Source organism: Apostichopus japonicus, chromosome 10, assembly GCF_037975245.1.
Source record: "Apostichopus japonicus isolate 1M-3 chromosome 10, ASM3797524v1, whole genome shotgun sequence".
Taxonomy (NCBI): Eukaryota; Metazoa; Echinodermata; class Holothuroidea; order Aspidochirotida; family Stichopodidae; genus Apostichopus; species Apostichopus japonicus.
This window is the reverse complement of record NC_092570.1, coordinates 8,970,929-8,989,299: the sequence shown is the minus strand read 5'-3', so window position 1 is coordinate 8,989,299 and position 18,371 is coordinate 8,970,929. Positions and strand designations below refer to the sequence as shown.

The 18,371-nt window shown below is 38.1% G+C and overlaps 1 protein-coding gene across 1 annotated transcript in view; it reads left to right on the top strand.

The window, feature by feature from the left end:
- LOC139974855 (uncharacterized) overlaps nucleotides 1-12,834 on the top strand; it is a 29,484-nt gene extending 16,650 nt beyond the window's left edge. Inside the window, exons 4-9 of the mRNA XM_071982336.1 lie at nucleotides 440-565; nucleotides 3,523-3,729; nucleotides 4,679-4,759; nucleotides 5,812-5,933; nucleotides 6,881-7,405; nucleotides 11,442-12,834. Coding sequence (XP_071838437.1) covers nucleotides 440-565; nucleotides 3,523-3,729; nucleotides 4,679-4,759; nucleotides 5,812-5,933; nucleotides 6,881-7,405; nucleotides 11,442-11,708 — 1,328 coding nt within the window. The 3' untranslated portion in view covers nucleotides 11,709-12,834. The remainder of the gene's footprint in view (nucleotides 1-439; nucleotides 566-3,522; nucleotides 3,730-4,678; nucleotides 4,760-5,811; nucleotides 5,934-6,880; nucleotides 7,406-11,441) is intronic.
- The last annotated feature ends 5,537 nt before the right edge of the window (nucleotides 12,835-18,371 follow it).

Genomic DNA, 18,371 nt, shown 5'->3' with positions numbered 1-18,371 from the left:
GATATATTTATGTTTACGGCAGAAGGAATCTTTATGGTCCTTTGTGTATGTGTGTATGTGTGTGCGTGTGTTTGCTGCATGTAACAAGGAGATGACCAAAAGTGTAGCTTTGCTTCAACTTCATATGTGGTATGTAGATCCAGCTTTGTGAATACAGGAATCCCATTGAAATCGGTAGAGATTGGTAGAGAAAATACAGAAATTGGTAGAGATAAAGGTCAAACTGAGGACAAAAGTCAGTAGAGGTAAAACTTTTAAATTCTTATATGCATAGAGCTTCATAAGTAAATCCCAAATGACTGTTATACTATGATGTTAAGGAAGTTTACATTGGTGCTTGAACCTTGCTGTCACTAACGGTGAAAAAAAATGGTCAAAGTTTTGTGTGAATCACTAAGCCTATTGGCTTTCTGTTTTGTTTTGTAATCGTTTTTATCAGGTTTCATGAAAGGTGGAGAATTCTCTGAAAAGGATTGGCCAGAGAACGAGGATGAACTTGATGCCTATGCAAAGAGTAAAACCAAGGCCGAGAAAGAAGCTTGGGAATTTGTCAAAAACTTAGAAGGTAGGTATCAACTATTTCATAGCACAATGGTCTATAAATTCATCAATGTGGGAGAGCAGCAGGACTGTATGTGTGACATAGGGAAAGCTCTTTCAATAAATTTCTTGTTTTTAAACAAAACACAATGTGGAAACAAAGAGGTTTTTGGGATTATGTAAGTTTCATAGATGATTCAGATGAAACAGTAACCGATGCTGTTGTATTAGCGTATTGTCATTGGCTTTGTCATACTAAGGTTTACTAGGTGAGATAACGACCTGTTAAAGCTCTTCTGGGTTGATGATGTGCCAACAGTTTCAGGAACATTGAAAACCTTTGTCATACAGATAGGCTAACTTATAGACTGGACTATAACTATATCTCATGGTGCATAACTATAACCAGCCATCACTAGACAAGTCTTGGTGTCTTACTGATAACCTGGACTATATAGCTCATGGTGGTTTACTGGTAGCCTGGACTTATATAGCTCATGGTGGTTTAGTGATAGCCTGGACTATAAAGCACATGGTGGCTTAGTGATAGCCTGGACTATATAGCTCATGGTGGTTTACCGAAAGCCTGGACTATATAGCTCATAGTGCCTTACTGATAGCCTGGACTATATAGATAGCCTGGACTATACAGACCATGGTGCCTTAATGATAGCCTTAACTATATAGCTCATGGTGCCTTACTGATAGCCTGGACTATACAGGCCATGGTGCCTTACTGATAGCCTGGACTATATAGCTCATGGTGGTTTACTGGTAGCCTGGAGTTATATAGCTCATGGTGGCTTAGTGATAGCCTGGACTATAAAGCACATGGTGGCTTAGTGATAGCCTGGACTATATAGCTCATGGTGGTTTACTGAAAGCCTGGACTATATAGCTCATAGTGCCTTACTGATAGCCTGGACTATATAGATAGCCTGGACTATATAGGCCATGGTGCCTTACTGATAGACTGGACTATATATAGTTCATGGTGGCTTACTGATAGCCTGGACTATACAGGCCATGGTGCCTTACTGATAGCCTGGACTATATAGGCCTTGGTGGTTTACTGATAGCCCGGACTATATTGGCCATGGTGGTTTACTGATAGCCTAGAATACAACTATGGCAGCACTTGCTGCCTAGCTTGTCGATATTGCTATGTGCCTTTCTTATATCATATGTCACATCTTCTTGTCATGAGCTCATAGTGATCTATGATGTTTCTGCTCATCAAACAGTCTATTTTGTACAAACCTCATTTTGTTCTGAGAGCCATTCATACAAAATCACTAGTTATTACCATTAATAGAGTCCTACACCTAAAATGTGGGCACATCACAAAATTACTAAGGGGAACACTCTAAAATGGTTAACTATTGATTTCATCTTATGCCACTGTAGTTAGATAGCAGAAGTAGGTTTTTAAAAATGAATAGATGTAAAACCAATTGCGAAACAACTGGTTAAACTAGTTTGAAGAAAACTTTTTGTCAATAGAAACTGAAAATTATTTAATTGATGTCATTTATCTGCCTTTAAAATGAAAGTTAGTCTGAACTATTATTGCTATAGAGTTGCCTATGTATTAGGCAACAGAGAGTCTATTGAACTGAGTACACCTAATGCAGTACTGTGTTATAATGCATTGTTTGTATTTAAGACTAATATCTGGATACTGTGTAGAATGAAGTACAATTACAGGCACCTATGCTAGAATATGAGTATGAGCATGGACTTGCTGCAAGGGCTGTATAAAGACATCAGGCTGTGAGTGAAGGAGAAATCCCGCACATTGTCTGTCTAAACGACTGGTCACTTTGGGACCCCTGCCAAAAAGCTACTTGTACAAAGAAGGACCTCCTGTTCTGAGAATTGTGTTAGTGTCTGTTGAAGTATTATTTAAATTAAAATTATTAAAGTCCACAGCAACATTTTTAGGTCTTATGAAATGGTGCCAAGTACTTCTAAATGATGTCTTGAACAATTAAGTGAGAGTTGAAAGAGGGTTAACATAATTGACCTATATACCTGGCACTAGTGGCTTTGTAACCTTCATTCATACACTTTGAAGTAATCCTATAAACCCTTGTACATATAGCAGTCATAGTCTAACAGTACCTAGGATATCCCAACTAGCCAGTGTGTTAAGTAAACCTATTGAGTTGGCAACTTGAATGTCTATCCATTGCCCTGAATGATATGACACTGTTAAATTACAAACTACATCCTTGTGTACACATTTCATGCTAGGATGCTAGGTGTTCCATGGTTCATTTGCCAAATTGTTGAAGCTACAAATTAGCTATGAGAGTCAAGGAAAGGCAGTATGTGGTGTTTGTAAGATGGTTAGTGTCAATGATGCATAAACTCTTGCCAATTTGGGACATGGGATTGGGGGGGGGAGGGGGTCAGGCGGACAATCCTGATCGCACGGTTACCATAGGATGGCGGAAATGAAAAGCAGGAAAGTGGGAAAATTAGAAATATTGCAAAGTAGACAAGCAAATTAGTTAGTTTGTTACATAGTTTTTAATGTTTTGCAGTATTTATACCTTGCAAGTTGCCAGGTATAAAAAAAATTGATACTTGCAATGTGAAGCTGATTTTTTTTGCAATTGGTAAGAAATTTGTATTTTTAAAATACCACATGTAATATTCAGATCATGTAATTGGATGTAACTAATTCCCAACATTCTTATAACTTGGCTGCTTTTAAGTTGTGAGTAATGAATGTTTGTAGTGGATGAAGTTTCCCAAGCCTAGTGCAGATTGGTTTACTATATAGTAACTTTGCTATGTTTGCTTTATATTTCCTTGAATGGTACAATGTGCTGATTGGCATCCCAAATCATGAAATGGAAAAATTCATTCATTTTCTCCAGAATTAGAAAAACTGTCAGATTTACAGTGTTATAGCCTCATGCTGCTGCTACTGTTGTATTATTGATAACAATTCTTTAACACTTTGGTCCACAGATGGAGAAAAATTTGAACTGGCCGTTATCAACCCAACCGCTGTGCTTGGTCCTGTTTTGCACAGCCAGATGGGTACAAGTATGGAAATAATCAAGAGAATCTTGACCAGGAACCCACCATTGATTCCAAAGTTAAATATACCAGCCGTAGATGTAAGGGATGTTGCAAAGGCTCATGTGGTGGCCATGACTGAGCCAGAAGCTGCAGGTAAGAAGAGTCGACTGATCATACCCACTTTAAATAATAAACCCTTATCGACTTGATTTGGACGTGATTACTATGATGATATCATGCTACATTGTATCACAACAACTACGTGTCTATCATGAAGCTCTTGAAGCCTGCTAAATCAGACCAAAAGGTTTCTCTCTCATGTTGAATCAGAGCAGCAGACCAAAAGGTTTCTCTCTTTTGTTGAATCGGAGTAGCAGAGCAATAGGTTTCTCTCTGTTGTTGAATCAGAGCAGCAGAGCAACAGGTTTCTCTCTGTTGTTGAATCAGAGCAGCAGGTCACTCTCTGTTGTTCAGTTGGAGCAGCAGAGGAACAGGTTTCTATCTATTGTTGAATCGGAGCAGCAGAGCAACAGGTTTCTCTCTGTTGTTGAATCGGAGCAGCAGAGCAACAGGTTTCTCTCTGTTGTTGAAGCAGAGCAACAGGTTTCTCTCTGTTGTTCAATCGGAGCAACAGAGCAACAGGTTTCTCTCTGTTGTTCAATCGGAGCAGCAGAGCAACAGGTTTTTCTCTGTTGTTCAATCGGAGCAGCAGAGCAGCAGGTTTCTATCTATTGTTGAATCGGAGCAGCAGAGCAACAGGTTTCTCTCTGTTGTTCAATCGGAACAACAGGTTTCTCTCTGTTGTTGAATCAGAGCAGCAGAGCAACAGGTTTCTCTCTGTTGTTGAATCAGAGCAGCAGGTTGGTCTGACGTGGAGTCACATATTTATATTCCTGTTCTACTTTAGACCCACTTCAACCTTTTGTATAGCTTTTTTTTTTTGTATAGCATGCAAAGCATAACCTTTGAAGATATTGTAACCTTCCATGTAATGTTTTACTGAACGAATCTTAAAAGGATGTGCTTGTATGTAGGTTAAAGAGATTGATCACCAAGCACCATTCTCAGCTTGTGACTCTCTTACTATGATTCTCTTTTGCAGGGAACAGACACATCTTATCAACAGACAACATCTGGTGGTCTGAAATGGCAGCCTACGTTGCAGAGGAATTCAAACCCCAAGGTAAGTCTTCTGGTTGGATGTCCACCCAAAAGAGAGGGTAGAATCAGATGATTAACTCAATTTCATACCAGCTGGAGTGTTGTCCTGTCTGGACTTGAAATTAAATGTCTCCAATTCTCAAGTTTGGTTGCTGTTAAAAACATTGCAGTGATCAACTTTCTGGGTCAATGACTAAAGGATGTAACCTTTGGATAACTTCCACTTCCTTGTCTTCCCTTCCCTTCCCTATGGAAGTAGCAAAGTCTGAGATTCAAGTCTATATGATATGGTTAACATATAATTCTACTTCTGGATAAATTTCACACTCTCCACACAACTACTTTTAGAATAGTATCTGCTTGCTTTTTATTGCATTTCCTAAGTTTGACGTAACCAACTAACACAATGCAATGAAAATGGTATTGATATCCTCAGTGGTATAGTATTTAATGTTTATCAGGAAACATCTAGTAAGGTATATATCTATGGTCCAGGTGTAATTGAGTATGTCTGTGCTCTTCTGGCTGGAGTCGTGGTGTATGTGGACTTCTAGTAAAGCTCTGTGCAGTATATGCCATGTCTCACACAGTGTAACCAACCAACACAATGCAAGAGAATGGTATTGATATCATCAGTGGTATAGTATTTAATGTTTATCAGGAAACATCTAGTAAGGTATATATCTATGGTCCAGGTGTAATTGAGTATGTCTGTGCTCTTCTGGCTGGAGTCGTGGTGTGTGTGGTGTATGTAGACTTCTAGTAAAGCTCTGTGCAGTGTATATGTCATGTCTCAAACAGTGAGAAATCTACATGTTAGAGACTTGATTCCATGCTTTCAAGATTGAATGTGATTTGGATAATTTATCAGTTGGGCATTGTTACAGAAAGCTATCTTTACCGAGGAGTTTGTTGTGGAATAGAATGGTGTTCCCAAGTTCTTTTCTTCTATGTAACATTGTATATAATTGCTTTAACGAGTACTATACGTGTTTTTTACAATATATAGATACATATATATACATATATTAGAGTCTTACACTAATCCTGTATATACCATCCATTGCCAAACAGGATACAAAATTGCATCTGTTGCCTGTCCCAAGGTTGCCATTCAAGTGACTGCTCTCTTTGATAAAGATGTTAAATCAATCCTTCCACACTGGAATACAATAACAAAGCTTGATAACACCAGGGTAAGTTTATACGTATATTTATTTTTTGCGTGGGGGTGCGAGGGGGGTGGGGGTGGCAGACATACCTGGGACTAAAGCAGCAGTGGTGCAGGGGGATGCATACCCTTGGTGAGATTGTGCTCGGAAAGCTAATCCGAGATAAACCTTTGAGCTCAAATTCTGTAGCATCTCGTTTTTATCCACTCAACAGTCATTCGTAGTATAATTGGTGGAAGACTAGTTTTGCAGTTTAGCAGTTTTGATTATTTTCTGAAGTTCTTTATGTAAAATTTGATCTCAGTCCATGAAAGCAGTTTGAATGAGCCAATACTTAAGTATGAACAACTTTGGTGGACAATGAAAACTTCATATCTGTGCAAAATGCTTTAATATTAGCATTACCTACTAGGTAACCATAACCCCACTCACTAGATGACCCCTAAATGACCTTTCACCTTATCATCCCTGTGCAAGTTGGAACATTTGGAACAATATCAATACCCCAAGATGGCACTTGATGTCTATACCGTAATTGGCACAGTATGCAACAAACATAATCACTTAATAGGTCAATATCCAGTCATGACTATAGAGGAAGCTAGTATGAGTCAAGCGACTGCCCATGCTGACCCCCTTAGATGACTATTTCAATTCAATTTCTGTGACATAAGTAAATAACCCCTCACTAAAGAATAAATGCAATTATGTATAGCAACAAATGATGCATATCAGTGCATGTAATCTGTGGCAGAAATATGTTGCATGGTAAAAGCACCTTATGCCAAAAGTTAAAGGAAACAACTGGGGTCAAAGGTTCATTACAATCCCAAGAAACTTGTTTACCTTTTACCTGTATTCAATTGACATGACAACAATCCACGGTGTTAATTGACTAGATTATGAATTAATCCAATCCTCCTGTTCTTCCTAATTAAATTACATATATTACTTTAAATATACAATTATAGATGAAGGAAGTTCTGAAGATAGACGAACCAATCGACCTAAAGACAACGGTGATAGACATGGCATATTCCATGATCGAGGGCGGCTTCGTTAAGAAGACCAGCAAGTACAGGGGGCGTAACTGGAAAGAAATTTTTGAGCAGGAGAAGGCCGAGAAAGAGAAGGCCAGAGCAGAGAAGGATCAAGTGAAGGCAGAAAAGATTGCAGCCAAAAGAGCATCTAAGAGGGCAAAGGTCACAGTCAGCAAGGAGAATGGTGATGCAGATGTAGTGAAGGAGAATGGAGAGGCAGAGGGAGAGAAGAAAGATGAGACAAAAGATGAGGAGGAGGGCAAAGAGGAAGCCAAGGAAAAGAATGAAGGAGAGGAAACAAAAGAAGAAACAGGAGATAAGAAGGAAGATGGAGAGATAAAGAAGGAGGAAGTGGAAGAGGTAAAGAAGGAGGAAACAGAGGCAGAGAAGAAGGAGGAAGCAGATGAAAAGAAAGAAGATGCAAAGAACGAGGAAAAGGAGAAAGATGAAACAGAGGTAAGACTATGAACACTTTAATATGTCACCTATGTACTATTAGATGCTTGAAATAATGGTAGATTGTGAAATCAAACAATTTACTAAGTCTCACAAAGGAACCACCAATTGCACATGTGCAGCCCTGCACTCCTCATTTCTACATTCAAAATATCCATTGGGTATATCTGTATTGATAACAGAACACAAAACTGTAAGTTGAGGGTCAAATTTGATTGATTCCTGGCCGGAGGCGAAAGGAATCAATGCGATGGTGTGTATGTGTGCATGTGTGTGTATGTTTGTGACCCTTGCTTGTAAAACACTAACTCAAAAATTCATGGTGGATTAACTTCATACGTGCTGTGTGGATACATTGTATTGAGTACAAGATTACTATTCTTTTCTGTGAAGGTCAAAGGTTATTTGAGGGAGGTCAAAAGAGGTCATTGTCTGACAACTTCGTAAACACGATAACTCAAAAAGTATATCATTGTTGAACTTCATACTTAGTATTTTGATCCAGCTTGGTGAGTGCACGAACCCTAGTGAAATAGGTGGAGGTCAAAGGTCATTTAAGGTCAATATAAGTCAAAGTCTGAAAACCTTGTAAACATGATTATACCTTTATGGAAACTTCATACTTAGTATGTAAGCCCAGCTTGGTGAGTGCAAGTACCCCATTGAAATTGGTAAAATAGATGTCAGGTGAACTTCAACAATACATATAATCGTCATCCAGGAAAGGAAATATGCTTCAAAGAGTTGATGCTCTTGTGTCGGGTGCTTTATACACACTCAAAAGGCCCTTACACTCTGAGCTTCACTAAGTCAACATTTGATCTCAAATGGTCTCAAAATTGGCCTTATTTTCTGTGATTTATACTAGCTTACTAGTCCTTACTGGTCAGTGAATTAATTGATTGATGCCCACAAATAAGAGCTGGAAATCTCTAGGTCAGTAGTCAGATATTTGGAATTGTGAGAAAATTATATGGCAAGGAATCACAAAGCCAACTGGCACTCTGGTTTAAATTCCTTTCCAATCCCCTGCCAACCCTTTTACTGAACAGTAGGCCTGAAACATTTTGTATCACATTGTATGTGATGTGTGGCCAGGTAATAAATATGTTTGTTGTTATACACATCCTGAAGTTTGTGTTATGCATAGCTGTTGGCTAATCTACCTTCAACAAGTAATTGCACAAAAGGGTTGTGTGGTAAAGGTTAATGCTAAATATACAACTGTTATGTTGCTGTGCACTTTTAGTTGAAACCAATAGTTGGCATATATCTTGTTTTCTTTAAGGGTCAAAAAGTTTAAGTGAGCTTGCAACAGGCCTAATGCCTATCAAGGTGCACCAATTCACACAACAGGAGGGCTAGTGGCTTCGAATATGAGGGTATTAAAAGTTCTTTGAACTGCAGTATTCTGAGTACCGAATAGCGGAATGGGGTTGCATGCGCATTCTCACCATGAAAATCTTCCATTTGTCTAGAAAGGTACTGTTTAAACAAGAGTATAATTCATTGGTTTACAGCTGTAGAATATAGTTGTTAACATGTCTTCTCAATTTGGAGACATTGGTAATGTTCTGGTCTTTGGAATTGTGGGAACAATCAAATTTAACCAATTTTCTGGGTTTTGTTCACAGTCATTGTTTTCTTGAACTTTAAAAGGGAGATCCCATTAGTATAGTGCATGAATTCATTGTGGGGAAGGGAAGATATGTATGGGTACTATTTGTGATGCAAATATGTCTGTCAACTAAATAAATAACACTGAAGACTTGAGTCTCAGTTATAACTCTACTTACAGTGCTGCTGTAACTTATCATGACTACTCAAGTTAGAATTGTGATGATTGCAATTTGACTTGAGTCACAATTCCATCTCTGCAACAGTGCAGTCATAGGTGTCAGTCCGTTTAATACAACTCTACTACAGTGTGATGCTAGCTGAGTTGTGTTGAATACATGTTAAGTCAGTATTGTGATGATTCCAGGCTGTAATAAGACATTAAATGAGACACAATTCCATCTCTTCCACAGTGCTGTTGTAAGTAGCCATATGTTTGAGTCAGTTACAACTCTACTACAGTGTGATGCTAGCTGAGTTGTGTTGCGCACATAGGAATTCAGTATTTGCTACTTCTGTCTAAATTATAATTCCAGTATCTGTTATAACTTCCTATAACTTCCTAGACAGCTCTTTCTATGATCATCTGCTCATTTGAAGTAGTGAGGGGGAATTTACCTCGGATCAAAGTACAAGTAGCAGTTGTCATACAGTGTTGCTTTTCTGTGTGACCTCGTTTATTAGGTGACCTCGATATGTGAAACTGAAAGGAAGTTCGTATTGACATAACGCTGTATTCCTTGTTGCATTATTACCCGGACTCTCGTACCTATAAACCCATACACTAATTGCCCCCATAAAAGCTTTAGTCTTAGAAATTAGCAAAAATCTGTTTCTGAGAATCTCTCTTTGATGAGCACAGCATACTTTATGACATAACTTTCATTTGCAGAATGATTTAGTTCCAAAATTGAACTACATCCCATGATTACAAAATTCTTAAAGATCTTCAATAACTGGAATTGAAAGGAATTAATGCGATGATTGCGAGCAGGTGTTTGTGCATGTAGTTCAAGCTTGGTTTGTGTTCCTGATTTGTGGATGTCAATATCACAGTTTCATCTATTGTTGCTGAAGGAAGTATGCCAGTTGGTGTGTTTCATTAGAAAGGAGAAAAATGAAATAGATCACATTCTGTGTCAAACTTGACAGCCCCACCCCCTCCTCCTTGCTCCTCCTTTCTTTTGGTGACACTTAGAGTTTGCGCTTAGAACAGGATATCTCATAATCTCAATCTGTATATCATCATTACACAATGGTTTATCATAATTTCATAATATTTCATAAAATTTCATAATTTCTTAATAGTTCATAGTACTGTGGAGATGTTAGTAAGTAAAACTGTAGTTTGGATTAGATTTGTATTGTGTGTAGAGGTTATGGCATTGGATATTTAATACAATTGACTATAACTGCCCTGAATACAAGTTGCGATTTTAAGTGATGCTATGTCCTGAGCAACAACATAGTATATTATAAGTAGTATATATAAAGGAAATGAAAGCATTATATTCTACTAGTAAGTTGGCAGTTTAAGCACACCTTCTTGGCAAAGTATTAGTATGAAGGGGGATGCATCTTTATTAGTTTTCTACACACTAGTCTTGGATAAGCATAGTTAGCCTCTGTTGTCGCTCTCCAAGAATCCTTTAGTTTGCACTGAAGCATTCGTTCTTTGAAAGAGAATGCTTCCTCATATGACCTTTGACCTCCACTGAAAACATCAGTTAAGAACTCATAGTAAGAGATTCCCTAGTGAATTTTAATGTGTGTGAAGGTCATAATACTTTCAGGATTTGATGACCACTGACCTCAAATGACCTTGGCCTCCACCAAAATAAAATATGAACAGAAAATTCAATAAGAGGCACTAACATACTAAGTATGAGACTAATCACCTACCACCCATCTACAAGATTCATCATTGAAGCTTTAGTTGAGTAAGCTACAAGCTTTTCATATTTTGACCCCCGAAGGACATCACATGACCTTTGACCTCCACTAATCACAACAGCAGCTGAGAACTCAATAAGGGGCATCTACGTAACAAGTAAAAAAGTTCATACAAGCTACATTACATGAGAAATTGTTTTTGGAAGCTAAGGTGCTACATGCACACACCCATGCCATCACCATCGCAATGATTCCTTTGCCTTTGGCAATGAATCAAAGTATGAATATTGTTATCATCAAAGGTATATTCTTACAATAGATTGAGTTGCATCACTCTGATATATACATGTAGGTACCCCTCATTCCCATTAAGCCTCCTCCCCCCCTTCTCCCCCACCTCTCATCCCACATAGGAACCACTCATCTGTATGCATTCTTATTTGTGGACAAAGGGAAGGCAGGGGTTTGTTGGGATGAGACATGCTACAAGAAACCCTCTTCATTATTTATTTTTTATATTAACTAGGAGACAAAGGAAGAAAAACCAGATGTGGCAGTATCAGAATCAAAAGAAGAAGAGACACCAGCTGCCGAGGAAGAGAAAGCACCAGCCGAGGAGGCGCAAACACCGGTAGAGGAGGAGGATAAAAAACCAGCAGAGGAAGCAACACCTGCAACAGTGGAGGAGGAGGCCGTACCCAAGGAGGAGCCAGCAGCTGAAGCTCCAGGTAGCCCAGAAGAAGAGAAAGAGAAAGAATCAGAAGCAGGGAAGGAGGACGAAGCTGCTGCATAAGATGGAGAATCCTAGGTTTCTAGGAGCTAGGCCAACTTGACTAACCTTTTATGAGTTTGTAAGCTGCATGCAATGCAAAGACAAATGAGGAAACTCTTTTGTCTCTACAAATTAAACTGCAAAGCATGGACAGATATGGAAGGCTAACATGCGTTGGGGTCTTAAGTTTAAAAGGTATCATAGCCGTCCATATTTGCACATCACCCATTGTCGATGCCGATGCAAAGAATATCTCCTGTCACTGGAATAAGGAACGGTGCTTAATTTATCCAAGAACTGAAAATGAAGGAAGCTTCTTTTGATAACCCATTTACAATTTTTAAGGCATTAAAACTGAAAAAAATATTTCAGGCCAAAAATGTAAAAGAAAAAAAAGAAGCCCAGTATTAGAGGCGATCAACACACTTTGGTTGTTGTGTAAATAGTACCTATATGTACCATTTAATGGAAGGTTATGCAACTCTTGTCTTATTCACTTTGTTTACGATTTTCACTCTGTGCCTAAAAGTACAGCTTTTCTCACAGCTGAACAAAATGGGATCCAATCCTAATCCACATTCTGAAGTATTGCACACAGTAATAGTAATGCTTGTATGTATCATCACTTCTCGTAAGGTTATACGTCAAACGACTCTTTTTCTCTTCTATTTAACAACACTAGCATGTTATTTACAGTGTCAATGTTTTATGTACATTCCACACGTTACTGTAATGGTTCCATCGGCGGACCTTGTCAATGTATGAAATATATTTCTACTTTTTATCCTATTTTGAAGGCTCAGTCCTTTGATTTTACTATTCCAAAAGTTTGGTTGTTTTTTATAGGAATGCTAAAAGATGACTAGATGGTAATAATGTTTATTGCAATAATCCATTCCATACAAATGCTGAATTATGTCAATTCAGTTTTACTAAACTATAAGTATCATCCAAACTTTTGTCTTCATGATCTTCCTGCTGCACAATTTTTATGCTCTTCCTTGGTGCTCCTTCATTTTTTTTCTCTTCGTTCTTTTTATCTTTTGTATAATTGCATGTTTTGATAATGCTTGTATCTTGCTTGTACTTCCAATCATGTCTATGCTGGTAACAGTGTAATCAATAAACTTTCTTACCATTGACTGTATCACTCGATGTCCCCTTGTCTCTCTGTACGTGTCAAGCAGGCATGTAGCCAAGGGGGGGGGGCAAAGGGGGCAACCGCCCCCCCCCCCTTGAGCATATTTTTTTTGTATGTTTTTATGATATCGTTAGTAATTTCAAGCTAAGATGCAACTTACAAGGCCTGGGAAGTGCCATTTCCAGCGATCTGGGAGACATTTTCAGCCCCAAAATTTTCTGTACGCTTCGCGCCAACTCATGGTGGCGCTAGGCTTAGATAGTTTTCAATGCAGAATCTACGGCTCTGATAGTTTGCGTACAGGTTCGCCCCTCCCTTGGTAAATTCCTGGCTACGCGACTGTCAAGCAACATCAAATTGAGATTTGTATTTCGTTACTGGTTGCATTTGTACAGTGGTTCTGAAGGGACAAACCAGATTTACTGCCAATCATACAGAGTTTAAACCACTTTACACTGACAATTCTAAAATTGCTAAAATATTTGCAATCTTGGTAACATGCCAATGTGGATGTAGTTCAGTTTTCAGGAAGGTACAGAAATGTCATACCTTCATAAAAGGTATCAAATTGTAGTCTAAGCACTAGACATACCATAGCTGAGGAGTTATCAAGTAGACTTGCTATGTGAATGCATGTCTCAAATTCCACTACAAAGTGGGACATTGTGAGCATACCATTCCTACATGCCCTTTTCTGAGGTCAACAACATGTGTAGTTTTGAACCAAACATGAAAGCTTCAAGCAACTGGTGTGATGTCAACACTTCTTACATATTTGCTATTTTCTACTTCAAAATTGGGATGTATCACAATTATGAACACATAAACAGTCACTGATATATTAACTTCACATCCTTTGAAAAGTAAAATTGGAACCTATCCAATCCAAGGTAAGCACAGTTAAAGGGAAAAGAAAGCAAAACAATATCAGTTCTTTTTCAGTGAGTAAATATGCAAACTATGTCATAACTGCTGCTGCTTTCAGTTTTATAAGGTTATTAACTAGCAATTCCATCTATGTAATAAATATCTCAGACATCGCAAAAAGACATAAAAACAAATTCTAATTAGGATGTTATTCTTTCATAGGTAAAAGTTAAAAGAGTATCTTTCTAAGCCTATGCTGCAGAAAATTAGCATTAAAGAAGAAACGCAGACAGTCAATATAGTTTACACGGCGATATCACCAACACTTAAATCTTCTTGGGGGAAACGTATCGAGTTGCTTTTCCAAAGGCAGACTAGCCCACTGGATCGGTTTCACTAGGGGTATCCTGTTTCTTAACGCAATGACTGCCAAATTTGGATATCTAAAAAGTTTGTTGATTGTGATCAGTAATGGGCTGTGTTAGGGGGAAATCCCTGTCATCCCTTTCATTGCGTTTACAGTGCTTACTTTAGTTCAACAGTTTACTTTTACATAGCCTCTAATGTTGCATAGGGGACATGCCTAACCAAAATTACTTTAAGTTTTATTTGATTATCTTGATATAATTCAATTGTGCCTACTTCTGCCTTTTTTTGCCCTTGTGTCCCGATTTTTTAAGGATGGAAAATCGTAAATCTCACAACTTTTGTGTTTCGGTTGGCAGTTCTGCTAGAGCATTAAAGAGCGGAACTATGCAGGTATTCTAAAAACGGTTTAACTTAATGCTAACTGCGAAAGTTATAATAAATCATTAAGGCTACAACGAATAGTTACTCCGGTTCTGAGAAGTCTTTATGAATTGAAAAAGTTCTTGACATGAGAAAGTCACCTTTCAGTTAAATAGTGAAGTAAATTTAGCAATACATGTTGTAAGTGGTGTGCGAAACACTTCCTGGAGAATCGTTTGAACCAAGAAGGTGATCTTGGTTCCAATTATAGATATCCTGTTTTGAGTTGTGCATTCCAGGTTTGATGTCAATCCCAATGTTTATATTTCAGACAAGTCTTCATGGGGGGGGGGGGGGGGTAGGTTTTCAGGGGTGGGAAGGGAGGGGGTTAGGATGGAGACATCTCACATGAAACTGTAATCAATAGACATAGACCTCAATCTTTAGTACATGGATGCAGTATTTACATCTTGGGAAAATCATGTTATTTGCTGCCACACATCTGATGAATTATAAAATTACAAATGTGTGCAAAGTCTGTGAAGTTTTTATCCAATGGGTAGCCTTGGAGGTTTGCTGCTTTTTGCCATGGTATAGCATAGGTATAGAGCTCACTTTTATCCAATGTGTAGCATTGCTGCTATTTTCCATGGTATAGCATAGGCAGAGCTCGCTTTTATCCAATGTGTATCCTTGGAAGTTTGCTGCTGTTTTCCATGGTATAGCATAGGTAGAGCTCACTTTTATCCAATGGGTAGCCTTTGAAGTTTTCTGCTATTTTCCATGGTATAGCATAGGTAAAGCTTACTGATACATTTAGAGATATTGCCATGAGTGGTAAAATGATTTGTCAATGTCGTATTGTTAAAGAAGATTGTTTTGTGAAGAGATTTGGTTATGAGATGTACATAATTTACGATCAGTACCTGATTAAGTGTGAAACCAGAATGCAAAATGCATTGTGGTTTCGATGATGTAACATGAGCAGTTCTTTTCATGAATCTGACGTAATGTATAGTGAGGGTGTACATGTTTACAAGGGTTTCACGATTTGACTATGACACCAAATGACATTCACCAAAAACAATAGGCTTTTTAACTTAATGTGGTACTTCTACACACTAAATTAGAGGTCGGCCCAAGCTTCCAGTATTGAGATATCGTGATTACAAGGTATACACAATTTTACCACTGGTGACCCCAAATGACGTTTGACCTCCACCAAAACAACTGCTTCTCATACTCAATGTGGTACTTCTTCACATCAAATATGAATTGTTCTGACCTTCCCTTCTTGAGATATCGCGTTTACAAGGTTTACAAGCTGGGCGTCACAAACGTACTCACACACACACATATACACGCATAGGCCATCATGAATGCAAAGGTTACGATTATCATCGAAACCAAAAAGTAGGAGTGGGTACCAACATGCTTGGATCGTCATATCTCCTTATTGAGATGCATGGTTTCAATAAGTCAATTTTTAGCACTAAATTTGAATGGTTCAGGCTGTAGTTCAGAAATGAAAACACTTTAACCGAGGGAACAGCTTGGCGCCATCATATTTGATTTAATGCATGTTCTGGGCAAGTTTTGGCCAATAGGTTTACACTTTGTACAAATTGTAGCACAAGGTTGATAGGTTTTTCTAGGCTACACCAGGGGATTAGCTGGATAGTTTTAAGATATGCAATTATTGTTTTCAATGTTGTCTGGATCGTGAACTGCTGAAGCCTTCCATTTTACAGAATACCTCTTTTGATTCCTGACATTTACCTTATTTCAATTTTGAAAAAAAAAAGAGCCAAAATATTAATATCATCACTTGTTCATTTGCTGAGGAAAGGAACCGACAGAAAGTGTCAAATTTAAACAAAAGTGTCAATTTTTTTAATAAGTGGACAATTCTAGTTGTTGCATGTTTCTTCTGATATATGGCCATCAACTGAAGCATTCGAAATGTGATACATATAGAGAAAGAAAATATTTGTACATGAAGACAACTGCTTGCATGTAAATGTGTGTAGGAGAAAACAAAGACACTGAAGGGGATAACTCTATGTATTGGAGGTGCAGCTGACTACACAGTACTTGAAATTTAATGTCTAGTATGTTAGGCTAGCAGTATCAACAGGAGATTGAAAGACCAAAATAGCATGCAGGACAGAAATTGCAAAACAACAAAGCATTTATACTGATATGATATTACAGGTAAAGAGGAAATAACAATTGAAGAACACCTCAACCTCAGTTTGTTTATAGGGAAGTACCTAGTTAGCCACACTACTTAATAACAATGCCAGCCCTGATCCGTTTGTGCAGAGAAGGGCAAATGTCTACTTTGCATTCACAAGGCATGATGGGAAAAGTTGAGGGTGATGATAATAACAACTATTCACCTGGATAATCTTTTGAACTCATTTTTGGCCAGAGATAATCAATGACTACAGCCACTGGTTATATTGTAAGGGTACAAACACTGCAAAAAGGTGTCTGTATGTAGAAGAAATATGAGAAGAAACTTCAGATACAAGATTTTCTAACGATCTTAATTGCCGAGCAGAAATTGCAGAATTGAGTAATGAGCAAAGAGGGTCGAATATCAAACAAACTTCACTTCTGTGTAATTAGTCTTACTCTGACTTTAACCAACAATTGACCTTCAACGACCTTTGACCTCCATGAAAAACAATAGGTATCATCTGATCAACAAGGGCTACCAACGTACAAAGCTTAAAGTTCAAGCAACTTTTACTTCTTGGGATATTGTGTTTACAAAGTGTTCAGCCTTTGACCTCTGTGACCTCCATGAAAAAGGATAGAGAACATCTAATCACTAAGGGCTACCAACATACTAAGTTTATAGTTCAAGCAACTTTCACTACTTGAGATATCGTGTTTTACATGGTTCTCAGCCTTTGACCTCTGATGACCCCAAATGACCTTTGACCTCCATGAAAAACAATAGGGGTCATCTGCTCACCAAGGGCTATCAACAGTCCAAGTTTAATGTTCAAGCAGCTTTAGTTCTTAAGATACCGTGTTTACAAGGTTTTCAGCCTTTGCCCTCTGGTGATCTCAAATGACCTTTGACCTCCATGAAAAAGGACAGAGAACATCTACTTACTAAGGGCTACCCACATTCTAAGTTTGAAGTTCATCCGTTTAGTTCTTGAGATATTGTGTTTGCAAGAAAAAGTGTCACACACACACACATGCCATCACCCATAGATTCCCTCAGCCTTCGTCAAGGAATCAACAAGTCCTTCTGCCTTCGGCAAGAAATAAAAAAAACATAAATTATCTGCAATATGAGCTATTATTGGCAATGAGCAAGTGTCAGTTTATCAAGAGAAGTATTCTTTCAATTCTTGAAGACTTCAGCCCATCAGCAAATCTACGAGAAAGACTGAAGGAGAAGACTATTAGATAAGAATAGTACCAAACAGCTGGCGAAAAAATTGTATCCATGATATATTATTACTAGGAAAGTCCTCTGTGGACTTTATCATTGAGTTGCAGTTTTTGATAAATCTTTTACCCCCCCCCCCCTGCAAACAAATGGGATATAAAGGGAAGAATACTTATTATGAAGGAAAGTTTCGATGACAGGGCAATCTAGTGAAAGCATTGTTGTTGATTGAGTCGACCATATGTGCGATTTTAATGTAAATATCTCAAGAGTCCCTCCAGATAGGAGAGAAAAGTTTACTTCTGTTGGAAGACATTGTGGTTCCCATTTTATCCATGAGGCATGATCTTCTTCTTAAATATTGTCATGCTGAATGCACACTATGTAATTGGAAACAATGTCTGTATTAAACAATGTTATAACAAATTCAGTATTTCTGCACCAACACTAGCAAAAGAATTTAAGGCATTTAAGTTATGAATGAAACTTTCCAGCACTAATCACGGAATAAGTTAGTGTTCACATTTTTGTG